Below are 16,641 nucleotides of genomic sequence, written 5' to 3'. Positions count from 1 at the left end.
TGCCTTGGTGGCAGAGCGTAAAAATGAAAATATTAATAACTAATAATTCATTCCCTCGAATAGGGATCGAACTCACAACCGTCGCGTTACATTTACTCCCTTGTGCCCCTGCCAAATTTCCTTCTAAGCAAAACACAAATGAACAATAAATAAAAAATAATTAAGTACCATAACGAAGAAAAATGTAATAGTCCATAACCACCTTCATTTACAAAATTTACGACGTAATTTACTTAATCAAATCTATTTTTATATCCCAATAAGAGTAAGATGACACTCGATAGCGATAAGTAAGACGCCTTTTAGTTACAGCAAAGATCGTTATTGTTTAGAACCTAAAAAATAAATAAACCTTGTTTAACACACTTTTATCAGCTTTGCCAGTTTCTTTAAAGATAATCTATCTGTCGTAATTAATCTTGAAATGTTATTTTTAATTCTGGCCGCCCGATTTGTATGAAAAACTGCAGTCACATCCAATGCTAATATTGTGTTATTTTAATATAAGCCGAATACAGAGCAGAATACAGAAAAAATACTAGTGCTAGTAAAACGTTGGAATTTTAATTAAAATAATTAAGTACATTGACTAAAATTAAAAAATACAGTTAACTTTTGGTAAATTACTCTTCGTATAGTATATATATTAAATATTTGCAAGCGTTAAAACTCACCACAATCGGTCAGAATGTAAAACAGTGTGAAACAACGCGATGTGAATTTGAGCTTCGCCTAAAAGCCATTCAAAATAAAATCAATTGAATTGGAATCCGTATATGTAGTTGAGCATTATCTTGTGTCATAAAAAGTGTCAAAAAATCTAAGTTAGCCAAATAATATATTCGCAACAAAACGATGACATAAATTTTTAACGGATCAACGAGATTTTGGTAAGGAAACATTTAAACATTTAAATAATATAATTTTAAATAGGTATGTGTATCTATTCTATTTAGATTTAAGGATAATATGTAAGCTGTAACATAATATGCTTCTTAATTTGTTTTGTGTTCCTAGCTCAATATTTACTGTTGTTTACTTATTAAGCTGTTTATTCTGAGACATCTTGTATTTTCACATAAACAAACAAACAAAAGGTAATTGTGCAGATTTATTTCGGAGTTATTTGTTTAAAAAATTTAATATGAATATAGGTCAATGGTAGTACAATTACAATTTAAAAGACCAGACAAGCGCAAGTTGGGCTCCCCGAACGAGGGTTCCGTACAAAAATTAGAGGATTCGAGCTTTTTCTGAAATTCAAGCTTAGTTTAACCAGAACCTCTGATACCTCACTTGAACTACCGGCATTAATACCAATATATATACCTTTTAAGACATATTTTATAGGATTTTACTTCCATATTTACTGTTCGATTTTTAATACATTGCAAAAATATAGATTTTTATAATTTTAATATAAATAGATATGTTATAACAATTTCATATTTCCCTAAGAATTCTTGTTATTGCTTCGACAATTTAATATTACAACTTACGGCTTCACATGATAGATTTATACGTAACTTTATTGGTTTCTACCTGCGAGAGCAACTACTCGTTATTGTGGAGAGAATATGACCAGCAATGAGGCACCACCTCTAAAACCCATTAATTCATATTTATTACCCACGCATTTATGAAACATCAAAAGTTTACGAGAAGGTAGAAAGGCTGCAGGCATATACCTACTAACGTCTCTCTTTATGAGTCACCTTAAATAAAGATTTAATTACACAGGAAGATTTATGGAGACAGCTAATGAAAATGAGGATTATACTATATGTCTGTAATTACAATTTTTATGAAACATCTTAAATTATAATTTAATAACCAAGCTTTAGCACGTAAATAATTAAATAATATTTCTTATACTCTTTGTAATTTTTCTTCGTTTTACTGAAAATTATCAGCGTATTTCAATGCCTTGTGACCTAAATCTGTATGTGAAAAGAAAAATACACACGTTTCAGCCTCCACAATATAACAATAGTGGAACATTTCCTTTCCCGCATTCTAAACAAAAAATCATCATACAAAATCCATGACAGCAAGAATACGGACAAAAAAACTACGTTGTCTACCTATCTCTATGCAGAAAAATACATTCAAAGATTTTTTTATAATTATGTAAAGAGAATACCAAAAAAGTTTATTGTTATTTTTTTACATAAGTGTAGAATAAAAAAATGTAAAATGCTTTTCTTATATATTATTATTTTTTCTTTTTTTCACGTACGCCTATATTTAGCAAGATAGGCAGAGAAATGATAAATATTTCCCCAGTCGCGCGCTCTTATAGCACCTACAGTTTAGTATAATAATATATTAGTAGTTAGTTCATATATCACCAGCGACGAATGAACTAATCAGTTGCAAAACAATTCAATTTTAAACTAAAATATAGAGCCGCAATGTAACTGTGACTTATGTAGACTGTAATTTGCTAGTTTAGTTTTGGAAATTCCGTAAATTTTAATTGAAATAGTTTTACTTTTGGCGAATGACCTTTCAAAATATTTGTTTAGGATTTCATGTGATGTTTTAATTGCAGGTGGGGGGCGGAGAGCGCGAGGCGCGCGGCGTGGGGTGATGCCGGTGCGCAAGGGGCTGCTCGCGCCCCAGAACACCTTCCTCGATACCATCGCAACACGCTTCGATGGCACACGTGAGTGGAATTACCTGTAATAGACGCCCAAAAAGAATAGAATTATATGCAATAGATGCATAAAAAGAGTGGAATTACCTGTAACAGACGCACATAAAGAATACTTGATACGTTTATCACGATCTATTAAACATTAAATGATTTTATGGGTGACAGGTATGTTTGCGGTAACTAGTGATAAACCATTCCGTTCTCCATTTTCTATTCGCTTTGGAACATTACGTTGCATTTACAATTTTATCTATATCTTTTCACACTAACGATCTACGTCTGTTATCTACGATATCTACGACAACCGACATAGTTCTGAGATGAGATATACTTTTACTATGAACACCAAGACAAATATACAATATATTTGTCAAAATATCAACTACAACCACTAACTATAATAAAAATGTATCCATGTATCTTACATGAAACATATATAAGTAAAACTATTATAAACAGTATTTATTTATGTACCTACTTATATTGTAATAGAAAGATTTTTATTTTCTTGTCTGTTTGTCTGTGCGTTTTTACACACTTATTTCAGAAACGTTCAAATCGATTTAAATGCATCAGTCACGATATTATTAGCAAAATTTCCTAAAACAAAGCTCCAAGTCTAAAAACACACCACACTCACACGTGTAGTATTATATTAGAAACTTGAACACGGCAATTAATAATACAAATTAAATTATAGCGAAAACGATAGAAGCGCAACGTACGGCAAGCGACTGTTATAAATTAATTTGACAAATGATAATAAATGCGCCAAACATAATAATTACTTAAGAATAAATATAACATTTCATGTTGGCTTTAAAACCGGCTTCGTTTCTAAGAGCAATAACGAGCACTAAAGAAAAATAAACTAAAATGAACTCTCAACGTAAGCGAGTCCGAGTATTGATTTCAAATGGAAGTAAGAGGTCTTATTACAGATTTAGTATGACTCAAGAGATCTGTGAATATTATAATTGATTGACCTACAAATTGAAGAACTATTCTATTCTTTGAACTCAGAGATATTTCCTTAATTAAAAGAAAAGAATAAAAACATTATCAGTAGCTTTATCAGAATTAAATTTGTCGAAGTGTTGTATAAGAATATAATTACACTGTCCTCTGGATTTAAATAGAGAGATCTTCGTGAAAACTCCATCTATTTTCTACTTCTCACCCATTACATCTCCTAAAAACTAAACTTTACAAATAGGTATCACTATTAATTAACAAATCTATATAGATATAAATTTATAGAAAGACTTAGGCAAGCCAAACGTCATGTAGCTAGCTGGACGTAGTCGAAGAGGATCTGAGTACTTTGGGCGTGGAGAATTGGAGAGAGAAGGCCAGAAATAACACAGTAGAAACATATTTTGGACCAGGCTATTTAGGCATGGGCCGCTGATGGCAGCGGCTGTAGAGTCGTTGATAATGATAATAAATCAAACGTAAAAAAATGTCATTAGTGTAAACACATAATATGGTGTAGCTGAGTGTTCGAAAGACAGAGGGAATATAGTGTTCACACTCCGTTCCACACTTTCTATTGAATTCTGGAGGCATTTCGTGTTAAGTGGCGGAACTCAAAGCCGCGCTTCGCCTCGGCACCAGATCGAAAAAATGAAAATATAAATTTAAATAAATATTTTATTTCCTTGAGTGAGGGTCGAACCCACAAGTCACACACTTTTAACCCTGCGCCACGACTGGCCTGTTGGATGTTGTTCACTAACAATGATTTTCAATATATACTGACATAAAAGGAGAAATCGTATTTTCCATTTTATAAAGAGTACGGAAAATGAATTGCTTTTCAAAATAAACTGCTGCATTCATTTTTCAAACATTACGGTCGATTATGTTTTGTTTACTCCCAGAGCTATTCTTTCGTATACGAGTATTTGGTATTAGAATTTTAAGTTCGGTATTTTTTTGTGTAATTATGAATGAAGCTGTTCACTTTTAATTATGTCTTATAACATTAAATAATCAATAACTGATAAAAACATTATTGTTTTTTGTGTTTGCTTCACGCTGTATGGAGAAGATGTAGGCAGAATTAACCTGGGGACCTAGTGTTAAGATACACCGTCCCCAATAAGACACTTCCGTTACTCAGGTTCCGCCGACTTCTCGAGGCATTGCGTGTTGAGTTGTGAAACTGAACACCGTACTTTATTTGCTTTGTTACCAGAGCTTGGAAATGAAAATATTAAATAAATAGAAAATATTAAAGAAACTAATATTTAAATGCACAAACTGCATTTACAATAATAAAATCTTTCTCACATGTAAATAATTGTTATTTCATATATTTTCTTATTTTCCATAACATATTATTTTCCTATCATAAGTAAAAGCATTTTATTTTTCTCTTACTACTACTTACTACTCTACTCTTAAAGTGAACTGAGTTTTTTTCCCTTTTTAGTTCATTCAGTGCTATTGTAGTCCAGGTTCATTATATTTTCTATACCTTGCACTTCCAAGTGTCCTTTTTCAGTTCATTCAGTGTCATTGTAGTCCAAATTCATTATATTTCCACTTTTACGTTTAACTTAATTAATAATTTTGATAATTTGGCCTATTACTTTTTCTTGTCTAGTGTAGCAACTGCCTTATTTAATTATATTTATAGACATATAGAATGCGAAACATCTTATATCATCCAATTTTGGTATGGTTTCACGCCCAAAAGGATCTAATTACGGTGTTCACGGTCTACCCTGAAAATTTGGTTATAATATTCCTACTTACGTATAATATCTTAGGTTATATTTATTTTTAAATTTCACCGTTCAAAACTGTTGCCACAAAAATGTAAATAAATAAATAAATTTTTAACAAAAACAAAAACCGACTTCTAACAACGAACTAAAAAGTGATAAATAATTATATAAAGATTTTATAATTTTCAAGTCGGTGCCAAGTAAAACAAACAGGCTTAGTAATTAGATATTGTAGTAAAGGTGTTGCAGCATTAGTTTGACACCGACTTCAAAATTATAAAATCTTTATATAATTATTTATCACTTTTTAGTTCGTTGTTAGAAGTCGGTTTTTGTTTTTGTTAAAAATTAATTTATTTTACGATTTTTAGCGATGGGTAGATCTTAAAATGATGCTTCTTGAACGAATGGTGATGGTGGTGGTAGTGGTTGTCAACGAGTGGTTGTGATTGTTCTATGTAAAACTTCATTTAATTAGCTATTATTTTTGTGCAAAGTTACATTTTGGTATATTGACAAGAACAAACATAAAAAGTATTCGGGTGAATTCGGAATCTCCCTTTTTTGAAGTTGGTTGAAAATGAGAACATCCTCTTTTTTGAGATTGGTTGAAAAGAAATGCAACGATCAGGAATCTCACTTCTGGCATCAATTTAAAAACTTTTTGCTTGTAACTATTACAGTATAATTAATTTTTGACCAAAAAAAACAAACTTTCTCAATTTTCTCCGGATTCCATAATCGAAACCTAACCAAACTTTCACCAAATTATCCTTGAAGTGTATCCTTTCAAATAAAAAAAGAATCATCAAAATCGGTTGGCGCGACATTGAGTTATTCGGCTATTAGTCGCGCACATGCATAATGCAAATTTAAGACTTATGTGATTTTCTCATGGATACCATTGTCAGACATGGACCAAAAAAAAATGGGACCATTCGGGAAGCTATACCTTTCAAATAAAAAAAAAAATATCAAAATCGGTCCACCGAGTTAAAAGTTATGAAGTAACAAACATAAAAAAAAAAAAAAAAGAAAATAAAATACAGTCGAATTGATAACCTCCTTTTCTTACAGAAGTCGGTTAATAAATAAATAAGCTTCTCACTGCGACCTATACATAGCAGGGTAGGCAGAGGGAACCTAGCTTAAGGTACTCTGTTCCACAATACCGCCCAATTCTGGCAATATTGCGTGTTGAGTGGCGGAACTCTACGCTGCGCTTTCCCTCTCTACCAGAGCAAAGAAATGAAAATTTAAATTTAAATAAATATCTCATTTCCTCGAGGATCCAATCCACAACCAGTCACGTTTACAGCCACACACTAGCTACCTACTGCCCTCAAAATTCAAATGATAACCAGTCAAAATGACGCTTACCTAACTAAATTCGAATTATACTGCTTTGAAACTGATTTGCGTATTAAACGTACTAAAATAGACACCTTTGAATAATATGTAAAACACAGGAAGCTATATTTATTTGTGTATAAAATTATATATTTAAAGTACATATTGATTTAGCTCAAAGATAACATTACAGTGGGCCGCGCACTTCCTAAGTTGTTAATTTGATTTATGATATTACATTATTGACGTCGTCATAGTCGAGCAGTGTTTGGTATACGGGAAAGTGGGTTTGATCCCAATGGCCGAGGGCGAGGGCCTAGCCTAGTGCAAAGCATTGCGTGTTGCGTGGCGGAATTCAACGCTGCGCTTTGCTTCGACACCAGAGCGAAGAAAGGAAAGTATGAAATATTTAATTTCCTCGAGTAGGAATCGAACTCGCAACCTGTAGTTCTTACAGTCACACGTTTGTCCCCTGCGCTACAAATGGGTTAAACTAAAAGAAATTATTACAATTAAGTCAAGAAAACAATACAAACGTATATAATTATCAACAACTTGTTTAAACAAATACTTTACATTTTGTTAAAGAAGTTGTCACAACAGATTTTAACAGATTTTGTTTTTCGCAATTTTTTCGTATCTAAATAAATCTAAGTTTTAATTGTAATAATTTCTAAACGCGACAGGTTGTGGGTTCGATTTCTACTCGAGGAAATTAAATATTCATATTTTCATTTTCATTTAAGCGGATTAACTGGAACACATTGCAGTAGTCCGTGATCACGGGTAAAATGGGGTGGCATTCGTCTGTTAGTTCTCATCTCACTTTAGCAATTTCTTAATTGCCTCGTATACTGCTCTGGATTCTGGCAAAACAAGCTGAATGTATCTGGCATTCTAGTGAGTTTTAGAATTAAAAATTTTTAAGATTAGATCCCAGCTAGTAGAAAGTTTCCAAATGTCTTCTTCATTGAAATTAGAATGGTTTTGTATTTCAGCCTAATGACCAAAAACGCACACACACGCAAGGTGTTCCAAACGAGTTTCCAAAATATACGAGTTTAATTGTGCAATAATTGTCTGATAAATTATAACCTAGCTCCTAGACTAATTAACACCCAAGTATGTTAAGCTTTTTCATATAAAGAATAATTATTAATTTATTTTACAAGCTTTTTTACTAACAACACCAATATTAATTCAGGTTAATAATAGTCGAAATTACTTATAAACATTTGCACAAGCACATTCTAATAAACATTCTTAAACTTATTATCGGCGCTATGTGACATATTCTTCATTATTCTTTGGAAATTGATATACAGAAAACAACATTTTTTTTTAAGTTTTAAAATTTACTATTTACTCACATTTTCCCAATTTTCCAAGAAATTCAAATTTCACGACGCTTATCTATACAATCACTATTCTATCTATGGTTTCTCTTTTCCTATAGACCTATATCATACGAATTATGCAACGGCACGCGCACGTCCCAACAACGTAGACAAGCGTGAGACGTACAATGCTATAAAATAAAGTGAATACGTTAAACATCTTAGGGAAATGCATCATCTCATTGAAGTAATTCGATTGCGATCGAGCGCAATCGGCGCCAGTTTCAATTAACCGCCTGTTATTTCGATGCAAGCGCAATGACCGTATGTCTGGATTTAGCGTTTGCTAACATTATCGAACTCATGACCCCCGTAAAATATCTGTTATTTAACGTAAACTTTGGTATATATCGATAGAATACTCTTTTTTTCACAAACATAAAACATGTATATAAAAATACATGTATATAAAAATAAAACCATAAACAAAATCTATATACAATACTAGAGTTGCTTTACAATAGCCGGCTTTCCATATTAAAATAAATACAAAATTTTTGTTCTAAGCCTGAATTATGACAATGCAATATATTTTAAGAATTACTTTTAATTTTTTTATGTATATTTTATACAGCATAGCCCAAATATTTCATCAACTAGGTATATTATTTCATAGATTTTAAGCCATAATATTTATTAATTCAGTTATTTGTAAAAAAGTATAACATTATATGGACATAAGAGTGACGTGTATCTGTATACTGTATTATAAATAGGTACAAATAGAGTAGATCCTTATCACTCGAGAACTACGGAGTTTGCTAGAGCTTACGTCACTCAAGCTTCAGGCCTACAACGAAAATGTTACGTTCATTATTATTTTAGAGTTATTTTACTTGCAAAAATTGATCACAATATAATAAATATATTGAAAATATATAACATACTGATTGTTATGCAAGTAGCCTTTATATTAACAATAGACATGTGTATATTGTAAATATTCTAACAATATTACCTACTAAAAATCTAAGTAAAAATTAAAATCAAATAAGCTTCCCACTGTATTCCGCATATAACAGGGTCGGTAAAGGGAACTTAGTGTTAAAACACTCCCTTCCACACTTTCCGCCGATTTTTTAAAGCTTTGCGTGTTGAGAAACGAAGTATAGTAAAATCGTAACAGATCAGTCTGCACATGGAAGATAAGAAAATATATTATTGTGGTGGCATTTAATAACTTAATAAAATATGAAATGTAATATATTGAAAAAAGTATTCTCAATATAAATAATTTAACAAATAAATAAAAATAATAAGATCACACATAATTTTCGAGTATACTAACATATCACGTTAAATCTATAGATAGACTTAATTCCGCAGAGTACGGACAATATTTGATCACTCACGAACATTGATAGTTATTAAGAGTACGTTTTCAGTTCGCTGTATCAATATGAACTGCAATTGCACTGCAATTTTATATGTGGTAGATAAATAAAAGCTCTCTCTCTCTCTATCTCCACCTTAAAGGCCGGCAACGCACCTGTAGCTCCTATAGTGTTCCACGGGGTCGAGTCCTTTTCCATAAAAAATAAATAAAAAATTGTGTATATTTTTTTACGAATGGAGTCTAAGTCTTAAACTGTTTTGTGGGGTTCCGTAACTTAAAACGTAAAAACGGAACCCTTATGGGATCACTTTGTTATCCATCTGTCAAGATCATTTGTCTCGAGGTTGCGTGGAGGTCAAACAATCAAGCTGCAAATAATATCTATGGTCTCTTGAAGCACAGAAAAATTCAAGATTCTAAGTCAACGCAATCAAAAGATACGAGCTTGTATTTTGTATGCAATTCAGTTTTGAATACGCAAACCTGTTGGGTACTTCCCGTGGACATACAATTATGAAATATGACACGAAGTAAGAACTTACAATATCAATAAAAGAAAAAACCCGAAATGTGATTTTTTTAAGTATTTCATAGAAAAAAAAACAATTATTACGAACCACATGTACTTAGTTTCATACAAAATGAGTGCATATGCCCGCAAACTTAAATTTATCAACTTTTAGAAGTTGTACCCGTTGACCTACAATCTTGAAATTGGTACGGAAGTCTCGCCTCGGTGGGCAATTCCGACTCGCATTTTCTTCGCATACCTCGCATTTTATATGACCTGCTGTGCTATCATTTTTAAGTGAAAGTAAAATATAGATAACAGAACTATATACAAAACAAACCCAATTAACTTAGAATTTCCCTGTATTTTGATCTGGTCTAATTTTAGTGATCTAAATTAGGTATGTGTAAAGCGGCCCTTTGAAAATATAATTTGCAGTCCATGAACTGTCGTACAGATTTATGGAGCAGATGTTCAAAAGAACATCAAAAAGTTTGTTCGAACAGTAAAATAAACACTGAAAAACTAACGAAATACATTATTTATCGTCAAACTAATGAAAAACATACTTTTATTAGAAGTACACATAAATTGTAGTACAAAGTGCACATCCGTCACATCATCGTAAGACGTTGAGATTTCTTTGAAAAGAAGAATTCTCTGTGACATGGTTTACAAGTGAGAAGTAGGTAGAGAAACTGAAAATATACGGTACTTATTTACGAAAGTAACGCTCATTTCTCATATAACATATAGCATATTTCCTTAAGAGGTTTCAATTTTGAATATTACTGGCCCACAAATATTTGGTAGAATATTTTAATCAAATTTAAAGTTGTTAATGTTTATTAATTAAGTTTTCGAATAGTTTGCTGGCACTTCGCGATCTGTAAATGAAAATTAGTTCGGGATATTTGCTGAACAGTTCAAAGACAACAACTCAACTAAATTAGTAAATAGTAAATAAGCAACTTAAAGTGGATAATCATTATAAAATTTTAATTTGTTATGTATTTAATGAATTTAATATGAAAAAGTAGATTTCATTTGAGTGTAACAGTTTTGGACATGCAGTTTTTCTATTACAATTAGAATCTTACACTAATTAGTATAAAAGATTTGGACAGGAAACAGAAGAATAAGAAGTTATTCGTACTTAGAAAATCTGTGAAAAACAAAAAATAAAAAATATATCTATTATTTTAAAAGGGATAAAAACATATTTGGAATTTGAAAATAATTTCATTAACTACGGCGTATTGTTAATGAAGTTTAAATATATGTTCATACATAATCATGTGCGAGAAGTTAGTACCTACAACACTAACATTATTAAATTTGACTTTCACAATATTTACTCGTATATTTCCAATTTAGCATAGGTATTTATTAAGTAGTTATAGGGGCCCTATAAAATAAAAAAAAAAGAAATATATTTTCACAAAAATGCTGTCCTAGCAATATATTTTTATGTAAGTTTTGCTTTAATGAGTATAATATTTTTCGTGGCGAACTGACGATATTATTTCTCTCATTACTGAGTATAGAAATAAGATTGAATATAGGCTCAACTTTCAGTAAAAGGGACGCTGTAGGTGAACGAACTCTCGTCATGACACACCTGCTCTCATTAATTTTGTCTTTCACTGAGAGAACTTTTTATGATAACATGAAAAAATATGTATTAAATAATATTTTTAAAACAGAGAGGTACATACCGACATACGTAGATTACATATTATACGTATGTCACGATCTGTGCACTTATTATATTTAAAACATTAATAAAAATATTCTAAAAATATGTGAAAAAGTACAAAAATTTTAACGTTATTAGTTGCTAGCAATCCCGCAACGTTCAAATTTTTAATGACTTTATAACAAAAGGTATTTTTCTTTCCCAAAGTGTGGAATAACACTTAAAGTGCTAAAATATTAAATAAAAAACTTTCTCTATTACCTTATAATAATTCTAACCAATTATCTTTAAGTAACGCAAATTTGCAAAAATCTTCCACAAACAGAAATGCTCTAACAACATTAATAAATTGTACCAAGCGTATAAGAATTTCCATGTAACTTGATGAGAACGTTTTGCTTGTGTGAAGGAGACAAAAAATAAAATCAAATATAAATATAATTCATTTAATTTACGCATGTGTTCATGAGGCACATATTAATCACATAACTCTATAGCAAATTATACGTTTATTGCGAAATAAATTCCAATTATTTTAATATAATTAATTAAAATTAATTAGTGGCACTCTTCGCTGAAATTGTTTTACATATACAAGGCAACGTTACTAAAGTACTTGCTTCGTATATACATATATACATTATGCAGTGTTTAAACCTAAGAAATAGTAGTTAATTGCTATACATTTCTAAAGTATAGAGATGAAAGTTCTGAGCAAAACACAGTGGGTGGTTAAGGCAACGAAGAGTAATCAAAAGTTACCCCATCCCTCCCATCAGAGTAGGGTACTCTCCTACTAACATTTTCTAGTAGATTTATTTTTATAAATATTCCCTCTATATTGTGCAATAAAGATAAGATAGATATATAAGTGGTTAAGAATATCAAAGTATATTAAATAAAACAGTAAGTTTATACCAGTTAACCGATAGAACTTGGTAGTTTCAAACAAATGCATTTCATTCTCTAATTGGATTTCCATTTAACTACTACCTACTTCAATATCGAATGCGGGCTATTGTGGGCTATTTATTATATGAAATGTAATCGCTCGTTGCAATTATAATCTAGTCTTTTACATACTTGGCAATACCCGTCATTTGTACGTAGGTTACTAGTGTGTTCCTTGTTCTTTTTCGGTTATTGGAGTTCCGTACCTCAAATTAATATCAATTATTTATATAGAATCTGTAGGAAAGTCCGACTTAGCTGTTTCAAAATTCAAACTTTAATAGGTCATGATAAGCAACATCAGGTACCTAAAGCTACTTTTTTATCTCATTTACATTACTTTAATTTCACCTCTTGTATATTATGGCGTAGACAGAAAAAATGTAATAAAATATCACTTGTTTCTCCTCTTTCTGCACTAATAAAAAAACTAGTTGTCGAGTGAACTTCTTTAGATTGTATTTTATAACACTTTCTACACTATTTCCTTTACTACCCGTAGTGCAGCTAACGTTATTATATATGAGCTTACTTTATGAAATAAAAATATATTCGACACATTGAACATATTTTCAAAAGAAAAATTCATATATATAAGTTACAGTATTGCTATCCAGCTTTTCTACTTTAAATGTGCTTGAATTCTCTTCACCAGCATCTATCTGAATCGGAATGAATTATTATTCAATGGCATTGTATATGCCTCAAAAACTTCATCGGAATGGGGAAGGATGGGGGAATGGAGTGTCTTAACACTAGGTTCCTCCTTGGGGTCCTGCTGTAGGCGGAATGCAGCGTGAAAAACATTAATAGAATATTGGGATTGTTGTTTTTATTTCGTATACATTGGTGAAAATAATGTTATACATATAATTAGGTAGGTAATCGTTAATAAAAAATCTGAACACGATCAAAGTAGCAAGTTCCTACTTTAGTAAATAAATAAAAAAATCTTTATTTCAAACATAAAAAGAAATATACGGAATGGAATCACAATTATAATACAATATGTGCTAACTATTTTAACCTAGGCACTATGAGACATACATTATTCAGGCTGATAAAACTAACTTGTGCGGACCGCCTCGCCTGGTCCTTTCAGCATTTTAACTCAAAGGGTCTTTTGATAAATGAAGATGGTTCAGCCGACCGTAACGAAAATACTGAGTGATTACACAGTTCTACTTGCCTGGACCCCCATTAGTTCTAGTTCATATCTATATTGTTTTGCAAGGCGGTAACTTAAAGGTTTTAATGACATTAACTATTTTTTGGTTTACATTATGATTTTATAGTATTCCTTTTAAATAGTTTATTTATTTATTTTTTTATAAATAGTACAAAGTTTATTTTAATCATGTTTAGATATTTAAAAGCCGCACTACTATTTCTGTAAGAGCTTTTACGGTCTACTTACCGTTAAGGCCACGATGTCACCTGCAGTGTCTTATGAAAAAAAATATGAAAATTATAGAATAGCTGCTTCGTATAACATAAATAAGATTACTTAAAACTCACTTAGAAGACGCTGTAAATTTTTTACATTTTTTATCCAGCTCCAAAGGATTTTTAATAATGCTGAAATATATATATATATATATATATATATATATATATATAATTAAATGTGGAATCTGTTGTATAAATATAAAAAAAAACCATCGACACCTTTGGAATCGGCTATCTAAAATCTAAATGCTAGAAGCATTATTCACCTTAACACCACCATACCTAACCAAATATGTATTTATAGGTTTCCGTATCTCAAAACGAAAAAACGGAACCCTTATAGGACCCTTTATTACCCTTTGTTGTCCGTCTTGGCAGACGGACAGATGGACAACGAAGATAGATATTAATATCAAACTTTCAGGTCTACAGTCCTTCGGAGCACAGAAAAAATCTAAAGATACACGAGCATTTATGTATCGTTTTTTCTGCATTTTATATGAAAATCGTCGCGTCATCAAGACCAATAGGATTTGGGTGGATCTATACATGAACTACTACTATTTAGCACGAAGTGAGAACTTAGAATACAAATAAAGAAAAACATCAATTTATATGTATTGCATAGAAAAAAACATTACAGATTTATATTTATAATTAATTTCATACAAAATTGCAATTACCGTCGACTTGCAATCCTGAAATTGGAACGGAACCCTCGGTTGGCGCGTCTGACACTTGACCGGAAGTAAATGAGTAAATAACTTGAGGTATGGTCGTCATATGTTTCTGGTGGCGTAATGATTTCATTTACTTTAATAAATGAATTATATCGGTACATTTAAATTATGTGTTAAAAAAATTATAACAATAGCATATATACAATGAAGGGTTCGTCTGCATCATATATTCCATCAGTTGATATGCCTGTGAGACGGCAATTTAAACTTACTCGAAGCCTCAAACAGTAACTCGAACATTAACATCTACGAACAAAGCTAGATTTGGTTATGGAATTCAATTAGCTGGTAATTTAACGTTATATTCTGTTAAAACAACACGCATATATATCGCTTAGAGGATCCGTATTTAGATTAATTTAGCGAAATAATTGGATTAAATTATGTAGTGCTGGCACGCTACGTACATTGGTTCTTTATCTCTTCTGTTTTAACAAATTTCTAATATATTTGTAGACATTGCTGTAAAAATTGTTACATTATCAAACAATACTGAAATTCTGTATATAGAAGAAATGAACAGATGATTACTTTACTCATAGATAAGACCAAAATGATCTTACTTTTTAGATAATTTTTACATCCGCACCCTTTGAGCAAAACGTGTAAAATCTGTTTTGAAACATATTTTTTTTACTATTATAATATAATTTAATACGTTAAGACTATTTAGATTTGACAGAAAACAATATTTTAACTTCATATTAAAGAATTACCCGTATATAAAAGAATTTAAAAAAATATGTCTAATTCATAAACTTATTCCTCCAGACAGCAACTTCGTCCTGGGCAACGCGCAAGTACCGGCCTACCCCATCGTGTACTGTTCTGATGGCTTCTGTGAGCTGACGGGGTGGGCTCGGGCGCACATCATGCAAAAGGGATGCGCCTGTAAGTTCCTGCATGGGCCGGACACGCGGGAGGAGCACCGCCACGAAATAGACACTGCCCTGGATTCTAAACATGAACTTAAACTGGAACTCATATTTTACAAAAAGAATGGTAAGTTTCAAGTTTTTGTTACATAGTCTCGAAACTCGTAGGTTGAGTGCAAGTTTTCAAATATTTGTTCTAAATTTGCGCTTAAACTTTTATGCAAACATTCGCTTGGAGATGTAACCTAGTTGAAAGCAGTAGTTAGAATCGATACATTATCTTTAAATTCTATATAGAAACTTGATTTAAACAAAGTACGTAATATATATGTATGTACTGTGTAGATATTTTCATATATATATGTATACATATTTAAGGTTGTCACGTAGCACGCAAATTGCTTCATTAAGAATGCAGAATCATACAAATATTAGGGTATCCATTTTTATGATTGGCCCGAAAGAGCCTGTATATTTTATTCCAAATCTTGAATTTACAAACGTCATCAAAAAGTTTGATCAAAATCTGCCCAGTAGTTTTTGCGTGAAAGGTGGATAATAGACAGACACATAAAAATTTGTGATAGAGTTCTTTTTGTTTATATTTAATATACGGAATTGAACTCTTTACAATTATATTATATTATACCAATAATTAAAACTTTAAAAAAATAAAACAAAAAGTTATTGGAAATCTCATAAATATTTATATTTAGTCATTAAAAAATACCCCAGCAATAGTTCTCTTGTATGGGAAATTTAGAGAAATTGGAAAAGTTTGAAAATCCGTCGCCGATCAACTTCCAGCTGCAAATAACAAATTTATAATATCCTCCGAAGCAAGTTAAAAACTTATATAATGTAATATTCGTGGCATCTGTGTTATTAAGTAAATTACATTACACTATGTTGATTAATATAATTATTTACATTTTTGTA

General features: G+C 31.1%; 1 protein-coding gene across 5 annotated transcripts in view; it reads left to right on the top strand.

Annotated features, from left to right (window-relative positions):
- The window catches only part of LOC146527772 (voltage-gated delayed rectifier potassium channel KCNH8-like), a 48,843-nt gene that overhangs the window by 19,059 nt on the left and 13,143 nt on the right, over positions 1-16,641 (top strand). For all 5 annotated transcript variants that reach the window (XM_085205192.1, XM_085205191.1, XM_085205190.1 and 2 more), the window contains exons 2-3: positions 2,555-2,668; positions 15,599-15,829. In XM_085205192.1, the coding sequence (XP_085061318.1) occupies positions 2,593-2,668; positions 15,599-15,829 (307 nt within the window). In that variant the 5' untranslated portion in view covers positions 2,555-2,592. The remainder of the gene's footprint in view (positions 1-2,554; positions 2,669-15,598; positions 15,830-16,641) is intronic.

Source organism: Heliconius melpomene, chromosome 20 (assembly GCF_056956725.1).
Source record: "Heliconius melpomene rosina isolate 202511_hmr_F chromosome 20, ASM5695672v1, whole genome shotgun sequence".
Lineage (NCBI taxonomy): Eukaryota > Metazoa > Arthropoda > Insecta > Lepidoptera > Nymphalidae > Heliconius > Heliconius melpomene.
This window is presented reverse-complemented; position numbering and strand designations above follow the sequence as displayed.